This window comes from Neomonachus schauinslandi, chromosome 6, assembly GCF_002201575.2.
Source record: "Neomonachus schauinslandi chromosome 6, ASM220157v2, whole genome shotgun sequence".
NCBI lineage: Eukaryota > Metazoa > Chordata > Mammalia > Carnivora > Phocidae > Neomonachus > Neomonachus schauinslandi.
In genome coordinates, this window is record NC_058408.1 from 98,799,333 (window position 1) to 98,820,166 (window position 20,834).

Below are 20,834 nucleotides of genomic sequence, written 5' to 3' on the forward strand. Positions count from 1 at the left end.
TCCAAAGCCCCCCGCATGTACCCCGAAGCCCTTCTGGCTCAGTGGGTTTCATGCTGAGGCAGTGCTGAGCAGAAGACAGAATGTGCCAGGGTCCCCTCGAGGCTTTGGACCTCTACTTCTTGGCTCCATGAGGAGATGGCCATGCGTGAGGCAGGACAGCCCACAACAGCAGAGCACCCCCTGAGGTGTACATGCAGCCTCCTTCGCTGCTGGCCCATGAGGGGACGATGGAGGAACGAGGAGGGATGGTGTCTTCTCTTTATCACGGCCCCGTGCGGGCACCAGTCACCTAGTCACACCCACAATGGAGGAGGAAGCTGAGACTTGCTGGGCGGGCCACACCACCTAGAACATCTCGGGCACAGGAGGACCAGGCCATGGGTGGTGGAGGCCAGCCTTCAGGACTCTGTGCATTAGCCCCGGGCCCAGCACGATCCCCACCCGGGGCCCACACCTCTGCCCCTGCCCGGCCTCGGTGCGCCCACTGACCTGTGTGTGTTTCCTCCCCGCAGGGCCTGACGGGTCCCCGAGGACAGCCGGTTGGTACCTCGCCCTCAAGTTCCCCAGCAGGGAGGCTTCGGGCCCCTGGGGCCTTAGCTTCACTTTCTAACTCTGCCATTTCTGTCTCTTCATAGGGACCTCAAGGACAAAAAGGAGAAAAGGTAAGCCTGATAGAGGTTTCCTAGAATTTTCATCACAGGAAACCGCCTCCCTAACAGTAGAAAGTGGTCCAGAGCGGTTATTTTCAAATGCTAGTGTTTCTCCCCAGAGCCAGGGCATCCTCGGTGGTGCCGCAGTAGGTGAGAGAGAAGAGGGAGGGTGCTCTGGAGGAAGGGTGGCTGGGAGCCTGGCCCTCCGCAGACTCCTCTGCCCAGCGTGCTTCCTGATGCACCGCCATGCGCCTCTAGGATTTTGAGGTGTCCCTTTGTGAACCACTGGCCTGACTCCCTTCCTGGCCTCGTACATTCTCCATTTCCTTAAATTTCTCGTACATTCTCCATTTCCTTAAATTTCTAATGGAGACTCTGCTGGGCTGGCCTTGGGCGAACGGTACAGGGACCTGGCACCCCCACCTCAGAGAAAGCGTCTCCGAGGGCCCACAGCCCGCCTCCATGTCTGCACTTCCCATCCAGGGGCTCCTGCTCAGGGCCCTTGCATGGGCCCACTCAGAGGGTCGACCTTTCTGGAAGCTACCTCCAGCCGGGCATGGAGCATAACTCCTGACTGCGGTCATGGCAAGTGGGATATGGCAGCAGAATCCTGTCCTGTGTTCCATGGGGCCGTGTCCAGGCATGCCTTCGGGGTTTCTTCTCTGCTGCCAGCCAGGGGAGAGGGAGGGAGTTAGTTCTCCTGCCTCAGACAGTTAAATCCAGGACCAGTGCAGGGCTGGTGGGTGGAGAGTACGTGTGGTCCTGAGGATGCTTCTGAGGCGCAATTTCCCCAGAGTGCCTAACGCCCTCTTCTCCTTCCCTCCGTTCCCCAGGGTCAGTGTGGAGAGTACCCACATCGGGTAAGTGAACCCCTAAAACTGACCCATCCCTGGGGCACCGCCCCCAGCTCAGCCTCATCCACGTGGGGCCCCCAGCACCCACAGAGGTTGGGGAACAGAAGCATACACCCCCTTCTGTACTCAGCAGCCACAGAGCAGCTGTGGGGGAGGGGGAGCCGGCCCCCAGGAGTGTGCCCGGTGGTCCGTAGCGTGCTTGTGCAGAGCTGGCCTCCAGCGCCCGTGTTCCCCCACCCGAACGTGTCTCCGGGTGTTTGCGCCTGCGCTGGCCGGCACGCAAGCCTTCCAGCGTGTGTGTGCATCTGGAACTCCGGGTGTCTGGCCCTGCGTCTCCTCTGCACATCCCCTCTCTGTAAGGCCGTGCAGCTGTGTGAGTCTGTGGGTCTGACTCCCTGCCCGGTGTGCGTGTGTGACTGGGTGTGCATGTCTGGCTGCCTGCCCCGGCTGAATCAGAGGGACTTTTGGGTTAGTCATTGCTGCAGATGACCCAAACCTCAATGGTGGGAGATAACTGGGGGCTGGTTGTATCGATTCAAGGATAAAGTCTCTGCTTTACCTTCTCCAAAACAGGGTGGGGATTTCTGAGCTGGGATGGTCTCCCGGTCACCCCCAGGCCCAGCTCCTTCCTTTGCTTTGCTTTGTCCCCAGATATAGAGCCCAAAGCCTGCTGCAGTCCTACTAGGAAGCTGCAGATGTGGGCACCAGTCGTAAGGGGTCATTCTTGGGACAGGGAGGGCGAAGATGTGGGCCCTCCGGTGAGAGCCCCAGTGAGCTGGGACCAGAAACATGTCGCTCTCAGACCGTAGTATCTTTGTGTGCCCATCCCTGTGCCACGGGCCTCACTGTGCCCAGAAGCACACACAGGGTGTGGCTTCCCTGGCTGCCACCCCATCAGGCAAGGAGACCGAGGAAGTGGAGACAAGTGCGAGTCAGGCTCAGAGTCAGCACGGCTCCGGAAGGCCACCGGGAGGCCTTTCTAGCAGTGCCCCGCCGCTCGGACTCTGACCCCTGGGTTCCCGGGCCAGGGAGAGGCTGCAGGGGGTCTTCACCACAAGCAGCTGGGGCAGGGGTTGAGGCCAAAGCCGGGCTCAGCCCCGGGCAAGGCGCACCGGCCGGTAGCCGCACAGACAGCACAGTGAGCGGCGTGTGCTCTGGGGACGCAGGGGCCCTGGTGTTCCGGCCCACGTGGTCCTGATACAATAATAGAAGGTCAGCTGTGTTGATTTGAAACGATGGACTCACAGGATTGTTATGTTACCCGAAAGAAAGACAGCATCCCCCGGTACAAAAGACAACACAACAGCAGCCACGTAATTGGCAGTGTGTCATTGTCCATCCTTAGTGAATGTGTGTGTGTGGGGGGGGGAACAGGGAGGAAGAGAGCGAGAGAGCAGGGATAGAAGGCTCCAGAAGCACCTTGGCCACGGAGTGCAGCAAAGCTATGGCCGGCCATGGCAGGGTAGGGAACAAGTCAGGCAGGGGTGAGAACAGGTTTGGGTGCTCAGCTGTTGGACAGAGCAAGGCAGCGGGCACCCCCCTGTTGATCTGGAAGTGGGTAGGAAAGCAAGGGCGCATCTAGGGAGAGGGGCCTGTTGGTTTTCCCAGGGCTCTGTGGGAATGGTGTGGGTGGCAGGCCTCCAGGCTCACAGGATAACAGGAGATCCAGGCTGGTCCTTGCCTCTGCTCCAGCCTGCAGCATCCCAGGGAGGGAGGGAGAGGAGGGGTGGGGAGTGGGGGGACGGAGTACCCTGGGACAGAGAGCAAGGCACCTGGTATCTGTGGGCTCCAGCACTCATGCCCCGGTCACCCTGTCTCTGCCACCTCGGTCCCCTCCCACGCCAGGAGCACCTAAGCAGCACTCTTTCGGCTCTGCGCTCCAACCAGATCATTACCCTCAAGGTTTGTGGATTCCGGAAGGTCTCCGGGCCCCTCTCTGCTAAGAGACTCCCTGAACGCAGAGCCCAACATTGCACGTCCCCGGGCCCCACAGTGGGAGGTGGCAGGGCTCTCGGGGCAGCCAAGGCCCCTAAAGACAGCAGGGACCTGGAAAGGCCACAGTTGGGCTCCCAGTTCTCAGCCCAGGTGGCCCCCGGTTCTTAACACTCATCCCAGGGACCACGTGTGAGTTAAAATGCTTTCAAAAGCAAGAGGTCAATTATACACCATCTTTGTTGTCACATGGGCTCTAACCACTTCCTAAAGCCGCAGGGCACTCAGCTTCCATTGGTAGAGAGACTGGAAGCAAGGAGAATTTCCAAAAATGAAAATCACATTAGATAATGTGATTGAACGTTGCCTCCCCCCCAGAAGTGGTTGAACATGCTGGAGACATCCTGGCCCAGCCTTTATTTTCCAAACCCACCAGCCCCAGTGGGAGACCTCAGCAGCACTTAGCTTGTGCTCACACCGGCCACACCCTCGGCCGGCTCAGCCCCCGGGAGCCCAACTTGGCACTGTCCTTGACCATCCTCCTCAAATTCGCTGACGCTAGCCTTTCTCGTTCAACCAAAAAAAGAACCCAGTGGTTGCCACACACCAGCCTGGCTTTGAGTACCAATTTAGCTGGTCCTGTGGCTCCCGACCAGAGCCTCTGCATCTGCTGCCCTCAGCCCAGCAGCCCCCGTCCTCAGCCAGGGACAAGCAGGGCCAGCAGTGCAATGGTGGGCTGTGCGTCAGGAGGCCACTCTCTCCCAGTCAGGGGGTGCTGCTGGCCGACACCCTCAGGGCCACACTCCACCTTCCGGGATGGTGTGCCATCCAAGGGCAAGCTCGGCGCTGCGCCCCCTCAAGCCGCGAGAGGGCGCCATCCACACCTTCCCTCCCTGTGCCTCATGCCTGCTAATCACTCTTCTCTCTTCCTCTCTTCCCCTCCCACTTGGCCACCCTGCCTTCCTGGCGACATTCGGCATCCTTCTGAACATCTGCGATCTTTGGCCTTTGCCCTCTGGCCTTCCAACTCATCTCTCTCCTCAGCTGCTGCCTCTCCTCAATTCAGTGCGACTGGCTCCGCCCCCAGTCATAAAAAGACGGACCTTCCAGGTAGACACCACCCCTTTGTCCAGACCACGTGTGGCGTCCCCAGGGGCTTGGCAGGTCTCCGGGCCCCGACGGGCCAGCTGCGACGGTAGACAAAGGCAGAACCCCACTCTACTTCAGTTCAAGTCAATTAGACAGAACGGGACCCGTGAATGTCACAGATGTGGACATACACAACCCCTGAGCCCAGGAGATCCACCAACACCACACACCCCTGCTCCTCAAAACAGCGACAGCCACCACTGGTGGTGGGTGCCAGCCACTGGGCTGCGCCTTTGACAGGTCTGATTTCATTTCATTCTCTCACCTGTTTTATGACTCAGGCACGATCATGCTTATTTCACAGATGAGGAGTCAAGGTTCAGAGACATGAAGGCGGTTGCCTGAGGTCACACACCCAGTAGATTGCAGGGCACCCAGCTTCTCGGACGCTTATGAGCTGTGGGGTTGGGGGCAAATTGCTTAATCTCTCTGTGTCTCCGCTTTTCCATTTGTAAAATGAGGGTATTAACCATTCCTACTGCATAGGGTTATTGTGTGTGCAGAGCGCTTCAGATAGCTCCTGGCATGGTTCCAGTGCTATTCGTAAATTGAGGCCCAGAGGAGTGAATTTGTGCCCAAGATCCCACAAACAGCGAGAGGCAGAATGGGAAGCCGGCAACCAGGTCTTCAGACCCCACATTCGTGGCTCCCTCGGTTGGACCTACACCCTTTATATTTAGAAAAGGATTGCTTAGCACCTGATCACTTGTCGCCTGAGTTTGAGGAGTGAGGGAATTTGCAGAGGGAATGTAGCCCACACCCAACAAGTGTAATCATTGTGAGCAACTGCTTCCTTCTTCCTGCCTTACGCACCCAAGGAGGCTGGGATAGAACCAGGTTACAAATAATAGAAAACAAGAGACTGCAGAGCCAGGGATCCAGGCATAGGCATTGCAGCTAGATTCTAGGCCAGGCGGCCCACGGCTGCCACTTACACCCCCAGCCCTCCTTATGCTGTGCAGGGGTTACCCCCACGGTCGCGGGGATGCTGGAAAGGGCGGGGCTCTGAGATGTTCTCTGAAAGCCGGACAGCAGGGTCCAGAGCCACCATCTGGCCATACTCAGGAGTCAGGAGCCCAGAGGCCAGCAGTTCAGGCTCCTGATTGAATGAGGCTGAAAAATCCCTCCAATTAACAGCTAAAAATACAGCAGGACACATGGCATGCGCTACCCGAGCCTGCGTATCCCATTACAGCAGCCAGATCCTCGAGAGCCTCCATGTGCTCCCAACGCTGACTCCAAGCATGGCTCTTCAGGAGACCCCCTGGCAGCTCAGAGAAGCACCAACCCCTGCCCCCGTCACCTGCCCCTACCTGTGTCAGACCCCATTCCAGAAGAGCTGTCCTTGCTTCTCAGACTGGCTGTTCACCTCAGCCCCCAGGAGCCACCTCCTGGCCTTAGTTGCATTAGCCACCTCCTGGGCTCCAGGCGCTGCGGTAAGAATGTCACATGGATTATCTGGTGTAATGTCCCACTGGCCACCCGGGGGTGCAGGGGCCGTCATCGTCATGCCCACCGTACGGATGAAGAAATTGAGAGGGTGCCCAGGATTCCATCCAGGCCCCTGCACGTTACTCCTTCCCTTTTCAAGAGCAAGGCGTGGGCGAGCCAGAACTTTCTGTGCTGCCCTGACCTGGTTTCCAAAGCAGAGAGGGAAGCATAGGGGCCCCTAGTCTGCCTGCTGCAGAGTCTGCCTGGAGATTAGGGTTTTTCTGCTGCTGGCCATCATGGGACATAAAAAGGCTTGCCCATTTCCTATCAATAAGCCAATATTGTTTTACAGGCTCTGTAAGATGCTTAAACATTGAGTCTGACATTTGCTGAAAGAGGAAGCTATATGAAATATGATGTACTTAGCAGATGGTGTTGGAGGTCATTTCCAAAGTGCAGAAAGTTGGACAGTGAGCAGTTTTGGTTTTTTTTTTTTTCTGGGGGCTTATTTGGAATGAATAAGAACAGTCTGGAGTTCCAGGTTTGGGTCCTGGCTCCCCATGGAATTCTCCACGTGACCTCGGTCAGGGAGCTCAACTTCTCTGAGCCTGTTTTCTCTTCTTTGGAATGGGACTCGTGACCCATTTCTGCCCCCGCCTCTTCCTCTGTGCCCTTGAGTGGCTTCTCAGAGGGTACAGCAGGATGAAGCCCGGGCCCCAGCATGACCATGCTGGGTGCCATCTGCGCTAGGATGTCCCAGCCCAGCGAGGTTCTGGCAGGTGCTGCTGGAATCCCACAGTTCCCACTCTGAGATTGCTCACCCCTTGTTCCTACTCATCTTTTCCTCCCGTGGGGTTGCAGCAGGAATCCTCAGCCCCCTGTTCCTGTCACAGAGGGCTGCTGAGAGCGCCCCGAGAAGGCTAGCCAGCCTAAAGCTCCAGCTGGCCGTGTCCCCCTGCATCCCAGCCTGGAGCTCACATGCCTGCCAGGCTGTTCTGCTTTAGTCAGTCTGCAGGGATCGGCCCCTTCTCACAGGAGCTGAGCCCAGACGGTCCCTGGAGAGCTTACTTAGAAAACAACATGACTGCTTCGGTCTAGATCTAGGAGGACTCTGGTTGGCCCCCGGCCCCATGATGTGGGTCACATGGACCAGGCTCTCTCCTCCTCCTGAGGAAACACAATGCCACCCCTAGCTCCCTGGGCCCTTGGCCCATCCTGGACACAGGCACAGTGGGTGACGAGGGCTGGGCTCAGAGCAGCTGACTGAGGAGTGGGGGCAGGGCAGAAGAATACTAATCGGGACCCATGTAGGCATACAGCACTTGACAGTGTCAAAATCAGCCAAGCTCAGGGTTGCAGACTCAACTGTGCTCTGAGGCCAGGCACAGATGACGGAAGTAACAGAAGCAGGCCGCACGCAGAAAGGATGGGGGAGCGGGGGCTGAGGCACCTGGGGAACCCAGGCCAAGCCCGAAGGGTGTGACTGCCCGCGGGAACGTGGGCCCCGAGCGCCAGGGCTCCCAGTGTGACATCAGAAGCCCCCAGTCCAAATGTTTTACACAAGATCTCATGCCCAGTGGTTTAGTGAACCACACCAACTTCTGTGGCCTCTGACCTAAGCACCCCCTATGACACTCAGGGCCAGAGAATCAGACAGCAGAAACAAGGGACTGCTGCTGTCGTTGAATGCCTGGGAGGCCCAGCGTAGACAGAGGATGTGACCGCCACACGGAGGGAGGGGCCGAGGCAGGCTGGGCTGAGGACCCCCTGGGCCAGACCCCCAGCATCTGAGTGGGCCGGGAGCGTGCTGGCGGTCGGGCAGGGTCATCTCGCTCACTCCTCTGCCTCTGCCCCAGCAGGGCTCTTGCTCTGGGACCAGCTGCTTGTGCAGCAGGTCCTCTCTGGACAAACCCCCAACTCTTGGGGGCCTAGTGTCTTGGCCATCTCCTTGCTGCCACTGGTCCCTGCATGCGGTCACCACCACCACGCCACACCGCCTGCCCACCAGAGCCCACCACGGGGCCTTCACCGGGTGCATGGTACTGGGGCGGGAGCTGCTGCCCAGCCCCAGGGCTCTCCTCTAACTCTTGTTTCCACCAACATCAGGGTGAACAGGGCCAGGCCGGCATCCAAGGCCCGCCGGGGCCACCAGGCCCCCCTGGACCGAGCGGACCTCTGGGGCCCCCGGGACTGCCAGGGCCCCTGGGGCCACCCGTACGTATCTTCTTTCTCTCTCTACCACCTCCTCTTCCAAGATCTGTCCCAAGAATTCTCTGGAAGCATCCAAACCTTACATCACTGATGAGAACCTGGGTCCCCACCCAACGGTGGAAACACCTTAGCAAGGCCACTGGACATGGGTGGCTCTTGCAAGAAGCTGCCCACCCCTGCCACACTCACCTGTTGTACTCTGGTTCTGAAAACCCAGCTCTGGGGCCAGGCCTCAACGGCAGCCATCGACTTCCAGGGAGGAAATCGCTAAGAGGCTGCCCCTTTTGTGGCTTTAGATTCCCAGGGGTGGAATTGCTGGGTCGTGCTGTGGGCCCAGGAGCCAACAGGTGCCCCCTCCAGGCAAGACAACGCTCAGGCAGGAGTAGGTCAAGCCCAGGGTCCACCAAGCCCCACCTCTCCAAGCCCTGGCCAAGACCCCGCTCTCTCGACATATTTAGTGCAACTGAGCAGCCAGGCAGGCATCTGAAATGGGTTCTTTCAATCTTAGAGCCAAGACGAATGTCCTATGTTACTGAAGGGACAGGGTGAAGGACAAAGTCTGTCTAATAATGTTTCTTTCACATGATTGAAAAAGAACTATTTTTGTTTCTTATGACAAAAGCATCATGCATGCATTGTGAAACATTTGGAACACGGACAAAGAAAACATTTTAAATTATCTATTTTGCCATATCCAGAGTTCACCATCATTAACATTTTGGAGGGTCCTGCTATTTTTCTCCTTAGACTTGTCTGCTCGTAAACATTTTCCAGGTTGGTCACATTCTGAGTAACGTCACAGTTTGTGTCCCATTATGTTTTTCACTTGACACCATAAAGCACACCCTTGCTTTGGGCCGGAGTCTCCCGTGAAATGAATTTTAGGGCTGCTGGGCCTATTTACGAGTAGTTAAAGAGTTCCCTCCTGTGATAGAGATCCCTGAACATAAATGTGTGTGTGCATTTCTGATGCTTTCACTGCAATAGATTCCCAGCGATTGAATGGCTGGGTTGGCGGTGTCCCTGCCACTCATCAAGTACGGCCGCCTTCTGTGTCGCTCGGCCTCACATCTGGGCCTCGCAGCTGCTCTAGCTGCCAATGCTGAGGCTCGGTGTAGGGCCCCTCTAGGCCAGCGGCAGCTCTGGCCACCCAGGGCACCCAGTGTGGCAGCTCAGGTCGGTGTGAAAACCTCACTTGCCTGCCCTCCTGCCCAGCTCAACCTCCACAATGAATTTTAAATATTTCTATGTTTTGGGACCCTGGGGAGAAAGACTAGTCTCACTGCCATGGGTTTGTAGATGGGAAAACGGAAAACCCGAAAGGAAGTGAAATTTAGGAAGCTAAACCAAACCAAGCTGAGAGAATCCCCCCAAAATACCCAAAATCCACTTTTTCGCTGACCCCGGCCCCCCAAACACGCCGGGTTCCCACTCACTGAACACAAGCCAGGTGGCTTTCTTTGTTAGGGTGTTTATAAAGAAAAAAACCAGGAAGCATGTTTTGAAATCCATTGGAACAGACCAGACTTGGGCATCTTGCTTTTCTCCAGCCTGTGTGTGCTGCCCAAACCTCCGCCCCAGACCGCGGTGGAGCCAGCCTGCCCTCGCCTCTCCCCTCAGGCTCCCGTAGGCCCGGGGCCCACACCACCTCCCCACGGCCGAGGACTGTGGTCACAGCACCCTGGGCCGAAGGAGACAGAAGACTCCCCTGAAGGCTGGCAGGGCCAAAGGCTCTGCTGGGCAGGGTCAGCGTCCCAGGGAGGGGTCCCAATTAGGAGGTGGGTGGGTGGGCAGGGACGCGGACCAAACCCCACTTGTCATTTTAACAGGCTGCCGCTGACCTATTTTCCAGTGGGTGAGCACAGCAGAGATGCCCACGGCGCCCACACTGACTCCAAAGGGAGCTGTGAGCCTGTTGTCCCCACACACATTCCACAGGTTTCAGATACCGTTCCAGGATCCTCTAGCTCTGTTCTCTAGCACACCCACAGCTCATGAGCACTCCTCTGCCCCAAGCCTTCGCAGCAAACACGCCGACCTGTGCTGTTTGCCAGCAGATTCCATCTTCACTCACCTTGCTCTTGTTTCCACAGGGCTTACCCGGGCCTCCTGGACCGAAGGTGAGGGCCCTCCCGGGCGGTGCACTGAATGGGTGGGAGAGCTCTCTGCGGGCTACTGAGTGAGCAGCTGAGAGTGACCTCTGTGAGAGATGGGTCACGCTTTGCTCACTTCAAAGTGTCACCCTCCTCCTGGTAACAGCTTGGGTCCCACAGAGATTGCACTTGTGTGCCCAGGCCCAGCCAGTACTCTGACCAGTATGGAGGCTGTGGTACCCCCTTCTGAGGAGCTTAGAGTCTGGTGGGAGACTCCAGGTTGATGCCCGGGGCACTGTCACAACATCCCAATAAAAGAGGGTTTCCTACAGAGTCAGAATTGGAAGGGACCTTCGGGATTATCTGGTCTCTTGGGAGACCTTGTCTGGAAGCCCACGTGTCAAACCGACTCTCCCTCTGAAGCGGGGGGCCCTGGGCCTCGGGGGACCAGGAGCTGCAAAGCACTGACCCTGCCCAAGCATTTTGCACGTGTGGAGGCTGAGAGCCCTGGGGGCAAGTGACTCGTCCCGGTTCGGCAGAGAGTCAGCAGCAAAATTAAGAATCAAAAGCAAAATTCAGGTCTCCTGGGCCCCTGCCAGGTGGACCCTTTCCACCATGCCTCCGCCTCTGCAGGATGGGGACTTGTTGTGAAAAGAAGAGTCTCTGTTGGCTTCAGAGGAAGCAAGCTATTGTTCCAGGGAGGGCTGGAGGATTTACAGTCATTGAGAAGAGGAATGGCAATGTGAGGGCAAGAGAGCAAGCCAAAATGGGGCATTTGGGAAAATCTCACTAATTTTCTTCTCTTTGTTCCCCCAGGGAGACCCAGGAATCCAGGGCTACCACGGCCGGAAGGTAGGGAGGAGGGGGAGGGAAGGACCCTACGTCCCCAGTGGTAACCAAGTAGGACCCCACCACAGTGCCAGCAGGGGCAGGACTTGGTCACGCACATGCATGTCTGCACACACGCTTGCCCAGCGTGAGCCTCACATCTGTGAGGTGGGCTGTACAGGAGTTTGTCTCCATCTGGGGAGGAGGAGGCTCAGAGGGGCAGGGCCTCAGGCTATCAGTGGCCCAGCCCGACCCCAGACCCAGGTGGCTCTCCCACCGACAACCTGCATCCCTGTGTCTCTACCCAGGCAGGCCAGGTTTTCACTGGCCCCCAAGGGCCTGGTAAATGGGAGCAGATTACCAGGGTCTGCCCTGGGCAGAGCTCCATGCTGAGCACGGTGGGGGCTACAGGGGTGGGGGTCCCAGACCTTCTTTCTGACAACCTGCAGTCTGGAGAGACAGAAGGATTCCTGTACAAATAACCCTGGTGAAGGCAGGTTGTGCTAAGCAATCATCACAAAGCATTGTGTGAATATGGATGGTGCGGGTTAGAGAGATTAATTCCGGATTGGGAGGAGTCTGTGAAGTCTTCTGGGAGAAGACAGCCTGGGAGCTCCATCCTGGTGACTGGGTGGGTGTATCTGGGTGGGTATAGCTGTGTAACAAACCATCCCAAACTTCCTGGCTTAAAAGGATGATTTCTCTCTCATTCTGGTGCTGTGGATGGGCCATCTGGGAGTTCTGCTCCTCTGGGCTCACTCATGCAGTTGTGTCAGATGATGGATAGAGAGGCCAAGCCATCTCATCCACGTGTTGGGTGGCTGGTGCACGCCACAAGTGCGGGGGGGAGCCTCTCTTTTCCCTGCCATGGCCTCTCAGCCCCCGGTAGGCTACACAGCTGTTCTTACAGCACGGTGGGCCCAGGGCAGTGTTCAAACCTGCCAAGTCTGAGTGCGTGAGAGCTTTTCCAAAGCATCCAAGGCCATCACACTTTCTGACGTCCTATTGGGCAAAGCAAGTCACATGGCCAAGTCATGTGGCATCCGTGGGGAGCGGGGAAGGGACTCTGCCTCTGCTTCTCGTGGGAGGAATAGCAAAGCATTCATGGCCGTTTTTACCCACCACTGTTGTCCCTCAACCAGCAAACCTGAAGGGACATGGCATTTTATTTTATTTTATTTTTCTTAAAGATTTTATTTATTTATTTGAGACAGAGAGAATGAGAGACAGAGAGCATGAGAGCGAGGAGGGTCAGAGGGAGAAGCAGACTCCCCGCCGAGCAGGGAGCCCGATGCGGGACTCGATCCCGGGACTCCAGGATCATGACCTGAGCCGAAGGCAGTCGCTTAACCAACTGAGCCACCCAGGCACCCCAGGGACATGGCATTTTAGACAGGGAAACAATTTGAGCAAAGGCCCAGGGGTGGTCATTACAACAACGATAAAACATAAAAATAATCTTAGCCATAGTCACCACTTACTGAATGCCCACCATGTGCCCAGGCTGTCCTTCCATGTGACTGCCCTGCGAGGCTGGTACTGTTCTCCCATCTAACAAATGAGGAACCTGAGGCTTGCCCAGAGTTTCATGGCTTGCGAGTGGCAGAGTAGGAACTCAGTCTGGCCTGGGTCCTTCCGGTAGCACCACCCGCTGCGGGGAGCCCCGTGCAGTGCTCCAGACCTGGACCCGGGCTGCAGGAGAAGAAAGGAGGCAGGAAGGAAAGGGGGGACAAGAAGGGGGAGGGATTTGGGAAAGGGACAGATTGCTCCAGAGAAGCACATTCCTCACACTCTATAATCGGGCGGCTGCCATCACCGCATTGTTTTATGGGTGTTTGGAGGAGGATGAAATGGCAGGACCTGAGAGACCTTTAATTTGTTCTGCATAAACTGAGAAGTTTGTATTGTGTCGGGAAGTGGAAATTATAGCCTCTGTGGTTGCTTCCAACCACGCACGCAGACTCGCAATACTTACTGCCTCCTGGTGCAGTGCAGGCCCCCGGGGGCACAGCAATGCCAGTGGCGGGCATCTGCATTCGTGGGCCAACTGGAAACCCGGTGCATCCGGAAAGGAGGTTGGGGGTCTGTTGTCCTGAGGGTGGAGAGGCCTCAGCTTAAGGCTGTGGTGTCAGGTGACTCTCAGGAGGCTACAGGTGCCCGTCCCACGGTCCCAGCCCCACTGGGGCCACGGGGGTCTTGAGCCAGTGACCACTATCCCCAGACAGAAGTTTGCTTCCCATCAGAGCTCTGAGATCAAGAGGCTAACGCCCAGGGACAAGTGCCGCAATACTTCACATCTCTGATTCTGCCAAAGTTCACTCGGTCCCCATCCCACCTGGTCCTCACCGTGACCCGTTAGAGCTCTTTATCCCCCTGGTACAGATGAGAAGTTCAGAGAAGTTACTGCTTTGCCCAAGGTTGTACAGCTGGTGAAGGATCATGCTGGAACTGGAAGCCGGGTCTCACGCGCCCAAGCCCCCAGGCCAGTGTTCTTGTCCAGGCAGCAGAGGGTCTCAGCCTAGGCTGAGCTAACTGTGCACGGTCCCTCCTCCCTGTGCCTTCTCTGGGATGTGGAGGCTTATCTCCCGAGCTTCTTTTTTCTCTCTCTTCCTCTCTCGGCTTGGAATGGGGCATGGGGGTTGGGGAGACAGCTGGCTGCTGGGAAGAGGACTTTGTCCCCACCCCACCACCCACGGAGGAAGGAGCGAGTGCTGGTGGTGGGAACACCCAGCTGGGACAGAGGCGGTGGGACTGCCCCTGTGTTTGGGGTGTAAGGGGAACCCATGGGGTAACCGACAGACCCTCCTCATCTGCTTCAATTGCCCTGTCCCGGAGACTTGATACACATACAGGGAGGTCTTTCTTTCAGCAAGGGTGGAATTTAGCTCTTAGCAAAGATGTTTCTTGGCCTGCAGAGTTTGCCAATGATTAGTTCCGTCCATCATCACCGCTGCCGCCCTCCCCCCCCGCCCCCCCCTCTGCTGGACCCAGCCTGGCATCCTCTCAAAGGCCAGCCAGGCTAGCAGGGCAGGCTTCCTCTCTAGCTCCTTCGGATCAAAGCCCAGTGTGGCCAGCAGGCCCTGCGCTGCCCCCAGCCCTGCCTGGGACCAGCACTTCCGCCTAGACACCGCGAGCAGGTTTGCGCACCCATGTGGTACCAATTTGATCCGAATTTATGACCACCGATCTACTTTAAATATGTTATAAGATGCAAAGTGTGTTTAAAACATTACAACCTTGGCTCTCTTTCAAGGGGATTGATGGGTATGGTCAGACTGTATGTGGATCACAAAACCTGGTGAGAGTTTATCTGTAAGCGTGTCGGAGCTGGTCCGGCTGACTCAGCAGCAGGGGGCGCATTGACGCGCGGGCAGTCTTGGGGGTAAGGCTTGGGGTTCTCATGAAGGACTGTGACTGAAGCGCACAGCCCCTTCCTGCTGGGGGCTGTGCGTTTCCAGACCAGAGAAGGCAGGATGTGCCAGAGCAGCTTCTGAGAGTGGTTATTCCTCCTGGAGGCTGTGGGGCCCCCAGGGGCAAAGGTCAGACGGGCCCTAAGGTCAGATGTCTAGGGCACTGGGGTGAGGGCGGGAGGGGCAGAAGCTCGCCCACCCAGCCCAGGTTGGCCCCCCACCATATGGCCATGCGGTCCTCAATTCTACAAAAGGGCACGATCATTCCGATCTGCCAGTCAGAGCAGGGGGCCACGTGGGTGGACACATGTCGGCAGAATGACAGGTAACATTATCATGGCTGCCTCACTGGCTTTTTCAACGGGCCAGCTGCGGACGTGCCACAGTGCCCGCATCATATTACTGAAGCCTTAGAACAACCCTCAGAGGAAGGCTTTATTCTTAGCCCTAATTTACAGATGAGCAAACTGAGGCCCACAGAGGGGAGTCCCGGAAAGTCCACAGCCAGGAAGTAGTAAAAACAGTTCTGTCTTATCCCAAATCCTTGCCCTGAATGACTGTACTACCTGGGCCTTATGAGCCGGGAGAGGGGCCAGATGCCGCGTTTTCCCATTTCCCGTAGGCCTTCCCCCCTAGAAGGAAAGAAGGTGGGAACTGGGCTGATCTCCTTCCTGAGGGAAAAGGCTGGGGCTGGATTCGGGCCTTTCTCTGAGCTTCCTAGGTTCTCTGCGAGCCGACCTTGGGGTCCTTGATGCGTTTCAGTCAAAGAACCCAGGAAGTGGAGTGTTTGTCCATGGGCACTGATCCCCCCAAATGATTCCCCCAAGGACTTAGCATGGCCCCGGGACTTCCACTAAAGGCAGGAAAAGGCAACTTGTCTCAGGCCCCCACCACCGCTCTTCCTAAGGCCCCCTGTACCGCTCTGGCTGTCGGAGGGCCTGAGGAACCCCAGGCTCCCGCAGCATTCATGCACAGTGGAGCGCTCCATGCGGATGGACATGGTAGATGCAGGAGCCTTCTGGGGTGGGGACAGCACTTTCTTTCAAAGCCATGAAATCCTACTGGGGACATCCAGACCATTTAAAATAAAGCAGAGCAGGGATCTGAGACAAGGGCCTCAGATCTGAGGCCTAGTGGGGGCTGAGAGTCTCACCCCGCCAGCCTCCAGCCCCCAGCTTGTGCTCTCTGGGCCCTGTTTCTCCCACACTCCAAAGCCCACAGATTAATTAGAGCTGACTTTTCTTTTTGGAGCTAACTACAAAATCAACCGATCTCAAATCGAGATTACAAGCCAGCCGCCCTTCCAAAGCCCCAGCCTTCGATGGGGCGCCTGACCCCGGTAATTCCCCAGATTACTTCCTGCCGGTCCTAATTACCAGAGGAGCTGACATCTCCCCGGTTCCAGTCCTCTCCTGTCTGGTGCTCGCTAGGGCAGCGAAGAAGGAAATGAGCTGCCTTTTCCTGGAAGGGAGGCCGAGGAACACTCTGCCCTTAGGGCAAAAAGAGACATTAGCCTGCCTCACCCGCTTTCCCAGCCCAGGAAAGGAACCTGGTCCAGCCTCGAGGCCTGAGCCACCTGCTGGCCTCCGCCCCCCCCCCACCCCAGCCCTCCACAGCGGCTCTCAGACGGGCCTTCCTCCTCCCTGCAGAGAACAAAGAGTCTGTGTGTGGAGTTGCTTCACCCGGGGCCCTCCCCATGGCGCTGGGCTGCACGGGAGCTTCATCCCAGGGAGATCCATTCATCTCCCACACTCCTCTGGCCTGACCTCTGCTTGGTTGGGGAGCTGACCTTGAAGCCCCCCACCTCCCTCCAGACTATGTCTTCTTGCCAAATCCCTGCCCTGCTTATCCAACAAACAGTAAATCACCAATTAAGAGGCCACTCGCACAGGACAGGAGCATGGCCATTTTGTGCTCCAAGGAGCTGACTTTCCTCCTGTCTCGGTAATCGAGGGGTCCCTCCACCTGGAAGCCGGGACCAGAATAGAAAACCTACTGGTGCTGCAAGGCGCTCTGTGCCAGGCCTGGCTGGAGAGTTAGTGGCATCATAAAAGGCAGGGCTGGGACTGGCCTTCAAGGTCATTCGAGGCAGCCCCCTCTCTACTCACCTGTGCTCACCCAGAGCTTTCTTAGCCACAGTGACTGGAATCTAGCCCTTCCTGGCCAGCAATCAGGTGTTCTTGGGTTAACCAACAGGTTAAAGAGCCAGGCTCCTCGGTGGTGGGATGTCCTGGCCTGGGGGTCTCTGCCCTGGTTCCCCTACTGCCTCTGCCATCCATGCTCTGTGCCCCTGGGCAACGCACAGAGTGCCCACCACCCCAGCTACAGAGTGGCCCAGGTGGGGTCGCTAGGAGCCCACTGGCGGAGCTCCTGGTGTCCTACTGGGAGGATAAGGGAAGGCAAAGATAAAGGGGATAAATTGGGGACCTTGGACTTGGACAGACTATGAGAATTCCCTCTGTACTTAAGATGAAGACACTCGAGTTAGTGAAACTAAATTCAGCACAATTCCAAACCTAAACCTTTTAAACAGGAACACTTTTAAGAAGAGAAACGGGCAAAAGGACCCTCATAAAGACACACTGAGGGAAAAAATTGTGTAAACAGAAGTCATGGTCCCCCTTTTAGCAATAGCTGCCAGAAACCCCCTTCTCACTCCCTGCAGACAGGTGCCCTTGTCCACAGCCACCCCGAAGTCCTTGACAATGACTCAGCCCTGTCTCACCTCACAGATCCAAGAATCAGTGCTTCCTGGTGTCAGACTGGGCCAGTCCCCAGGGCAGAGGTCAGGCTGGGGTAAGCCCCGCCTGATGAGAGTGGAATGAGCCTGCAGGGTGGGGTCAGCCGGGGGCACCCCTGCTTCCTGCCCGACAGAAGGGTGGGGGTGAGGGAGGCCTGAAATGGGATCAAGAGAGCCTGGGTCATCTGTAGAATTAAGAGACTTGACCCAGAGGGGAGGGAAGGGGCGAAGGTCAGCCACGCTAACGAGGAGGGCTGCCTCCTTTGGAAGCTCCAAGGGGCCCGGAATTCCCTGGAGAGGGTGGTTTTGTCTTTACATACAAGCCAGCACGGGCTGAGGACTACCCCAATTAGCGGGAAAACCTCACTCCCGAGGTTCGCTCTGCACTGCTCCTGCTGAGATTGGAGACAGAAGCCCAGAGATGGGGCTCGAGCAGACCCCCACCCCACCCCCCTTGCTGAAGCTTCTGCAGCTGTCCTTCCAGGTAGGAGGGAGGGAAAGCAGAGACCCCCTGAGACCCGTCCTAGACCAGCATTTTCCCCACAGCTAAACTCCCACCTCCACAGCCTTGCTCTGCAGCTGCTGACAGACCCAGGTGTCCCCTCCCCAGCTCCGACCTCTCTCCTGGCTAAAGGCCTCAGGCAGGCAGGGCTGGCGGTGGCTGGAGAAAGGGCCAGAGTAGTAGTAGGCCAGTGGACTCCAGTCTGACTCACTTTGCAGAGGAGGAGCCTGGACCCAGAGAGGGAAAGAGGCTTACCTAGGGTCACACAGCCTTTCCTGACTCCCAACCAGTTGCCCCAGATGGAGACGAGAAGAGGCGGGCAGGGCCATTGAGGGAAGGCGAGGGAAAGACAGGAGAAGAGGAAGGGCCAAGCTGATTTCCCACCTGGACCCCCACCCCTGGGGACTCTGTCTTCGGGGTGTCTTCGGGGCTAAGTCAACCTGGTTGGACCAGCTGGAACGTTAGCAGGAGATCCTGGGTCCTCTGAAGGAAACAGTGATAGGGGCCCTCGGCTGGGACTCCTGAGGAGGGGGCTCTGACACCCTCTTGGCCACAGTCACCAGACTTCTGACAAGGTCCTGTGGCGCCCTCTGCTGGCCACAGAGCAGACCTCTGCTGGCGGGCAGGGCCCTGCCCAGCTCCTTCCTCTGCCCAGCGTGGGGTTAAAGACCCAGCCCCCCAGCCCCGGGAGCTGCCCTCCTGCGCTGACCCCTGCACCCTTCTGAGGCAGGGACCTGAGGGCCCTCCAGCTGAGAGGGGCTTTAGAATCAGCCCATCGATGCCTGGGATTGGCTTAGAGAAATGGGTACCTGGACTTCGGCAAACAAAGACCTGTGTTCAAATCCCTACTCTGCATGACCTTGGTGATCATACCTGGCCTCTCAGAGCCCGTTTGTTCACCTGTGAACTGGGAATAAAATCCATTGCCACATCGGAGAGGAGTCTTGGAGATTGAATAGAGGACAGATGGAAAGCCTTTAGCCTTGTGCCAGGCGCATGGCAGACACAGTAAATGGCCTGTAAGAGGGATTTCCCAGAATTTGGGGCCCCGGGGCAATGACTCGTCTGCTGTGTTCACCTCCTGAGTACGGATCCACTAACCTTGCCTGTGGCTCAGGGGTCAGGGGCCAGGGTGAGGAAGGGCTCCTGTGTTTGGAGCTAAAGATTCTGGGCCTTTTGCAGAATTCGGAGACTTAGCCCAAGGAGGATGGAGGTGAACGATCCCAGGCAGACATTAATTCATGCATGCCGATTACTAATGCTGAGTGGTCCCCGCTGCACCCAGGAACCAGCATTGGGTATGGGCATAGCAAAAGGCTTCACAGAGGAGATGGTATTTGACCAAGGCCCCTAACAATGAACAGGGTGCCTAGGGAACATCAGAGAGGCATAGAATCCGGGGCGCCTGGGTGGCTCAGTTGGTTAAGCATCTGACTCTTGATTTCAGCTCAGGTCAAGCTTTTAGGGTCATGAGATCAAGTCCCACATCAGGCTCCATGTCCAGAGCTGGGTGTGGAGCCTGGTTGAGATTCTCCCTCTCCTTCTCCCTCTCTCTAAAAAAAAAAAGACATGGAATCCTGAAAATGGGTGGTGTTTTCAGGGAAATAGGCAGTAGGTATCGGGATGTCAGGTGATGAGGCTGGGAAGGAAGCCGAGGACGGAATGCCTGGCCCCGTTTCTGCGGTCAATGCCGGGCAGTGGCTACTTTGCAGTAAGGGAGTGTCACTGTCCAGCCTGTGTCCCGGGGAGCTTCCCCAGATGCCAGCGCCGAGGCCCAGTCAGGGAGCAGAGAGGGTGGAAGAAGTTCTAGCTTTGGCCAGCGGAAGGGTGGATAGAACTTCCCAGAAGACGGCAGAAGAGAAGGGATGAAGGCAGCGGAAAAGATGGAGGCCAGGTGGGACCAGTGTCCCCCTCTGCCCGGAAGCCTATGGGAACTGGGGCCTAGCCTGAAGGCCACAGCTCTTGGGACCCAAGTGGGGAGGCTGGGCCAGGACACAGTGTGTCCGGACCCCATGGTGCCATCCCCAGCGTGCAGCTGCCTTCAGACACAGGGAGCCACAGCCAAGCGCTGACTGTCCCCTGTCGCTGCTGGCATTCCGAGCCCGGGCTGGGGCTTCATTTGGGCTCAACTCGCTGAGACCAGAGCTGCCCTCCTTCCTCTCCTGAGCACCACCCCCTTCTCTGACACAGTAGGTCAGTCTCGACTCATCTACTCTTGACCTCCATTTGTCACTGGCTGTCATCTCCAACCCCATCTCCTTCCTGTCCTTCCTGAGCTCACAGCCCCGCCCCAGAAGTTTGGCATTTTCACGGGGAGGGAAAAGAGGTGAGGAGAAAGACGGGACACTGCTGAGATCGTAGAGCAAACCCCACAGTGTCCCGAAGCCACAGTTCTCCTGGTGCCCACGGATGGGTTCCAGGCAGCACCCTGCCTCCACCGCCCCCCAAACCACAGGCTGGCCCTCAGCTGTGCAGGACCAAAACCCCCGGGCCCTTGGGAAGGGTTAGACCCAAGGAAGCTGGGAGGAAGGGGAGCCCCAGATGAAGAGGAGAGGCAGGAGCCCATGTGGCTAGGCCAGCAGGTACCACGAGAGCGAAGCTTCTGGAGTGAGAACGGAGCAGGAAGTGCTAGGTGGCGATGAGAGGGAGGAATGCGCGGGTGAGTGGCCAAGTGCACCGAGCTCTGACCCAGCTGGGCCCCTGGCTGGTGGTAGGTCCTGCACAGCCCTCCTGCAGCCCCTCGGAACTCGGACTCTGCTGGTGAGCCTCTCTCTCTTGGGGGGCCTTCTGTGAGTTCACGTAGCTAAGAGGAACAACGGCCTGCATTGGCTGCCAGGTCCTCGGAGCTCATTGTAAGCTGGACAGGCATCCCAAGCTTCCAGACCAGCCAGCAGGAGTATCTCGGGGACATCCCTGCAGGCTGTGCTCCAAGGGCCGAGGCCTCGGGCTAGTCTGGGCCTCTTCTCAGTGTTTCTTTTATTTCTTCCTTCAGGGAGAACGGGGAATGCCAGGGATGCCGGGCAAACACGGAGCA

At 57.3% G+C, this 20,834-nt stretch overlaps 1 protein-coding gene across 1 annotated transcript in view; it reads left to right on the forward strand.

Moving 5' to 3' along the window:
* Positions 1-20,834, forward strand: part of COL13A1 (collagen type XIII alpha 1 chain) — a 142,495-nt gene that overhangs the window by 84,692 nt on the left and 36,969 nt on the right. The window contains exons 11-19 of the mRNA XM_044916211.1: positions 513-539; positions 636-662; positions 1,484-1,510; positions 3,350-3,406; positions 4,481-4,546; positions 8,123-8,230; positions 10,321-10,347; positions 11,137-11,172; positions 20,793-20,833. Of these exons, the coding sequence (XP_044772146.1) occupies positions 513-539; positions 636-662; positions 1,484-1,510; positions 3,350-3,406; positions 4,481-4,546; positions 8,123-8,230; positions 10,321-10,347; positions 11,137-11,172; positions 20,793-20,833 (416 nt within the window). The remainder of the gene's footprint in view (positions 1-512; positions 540-635; positions 663-1,483; positions 1,511-3,349; positions 3,407-4,480; positions 4,547-8,122; positions 8,231-10,320; positions 10,348-11,136; positions 11,173-20,792; position 20,834) is intronic.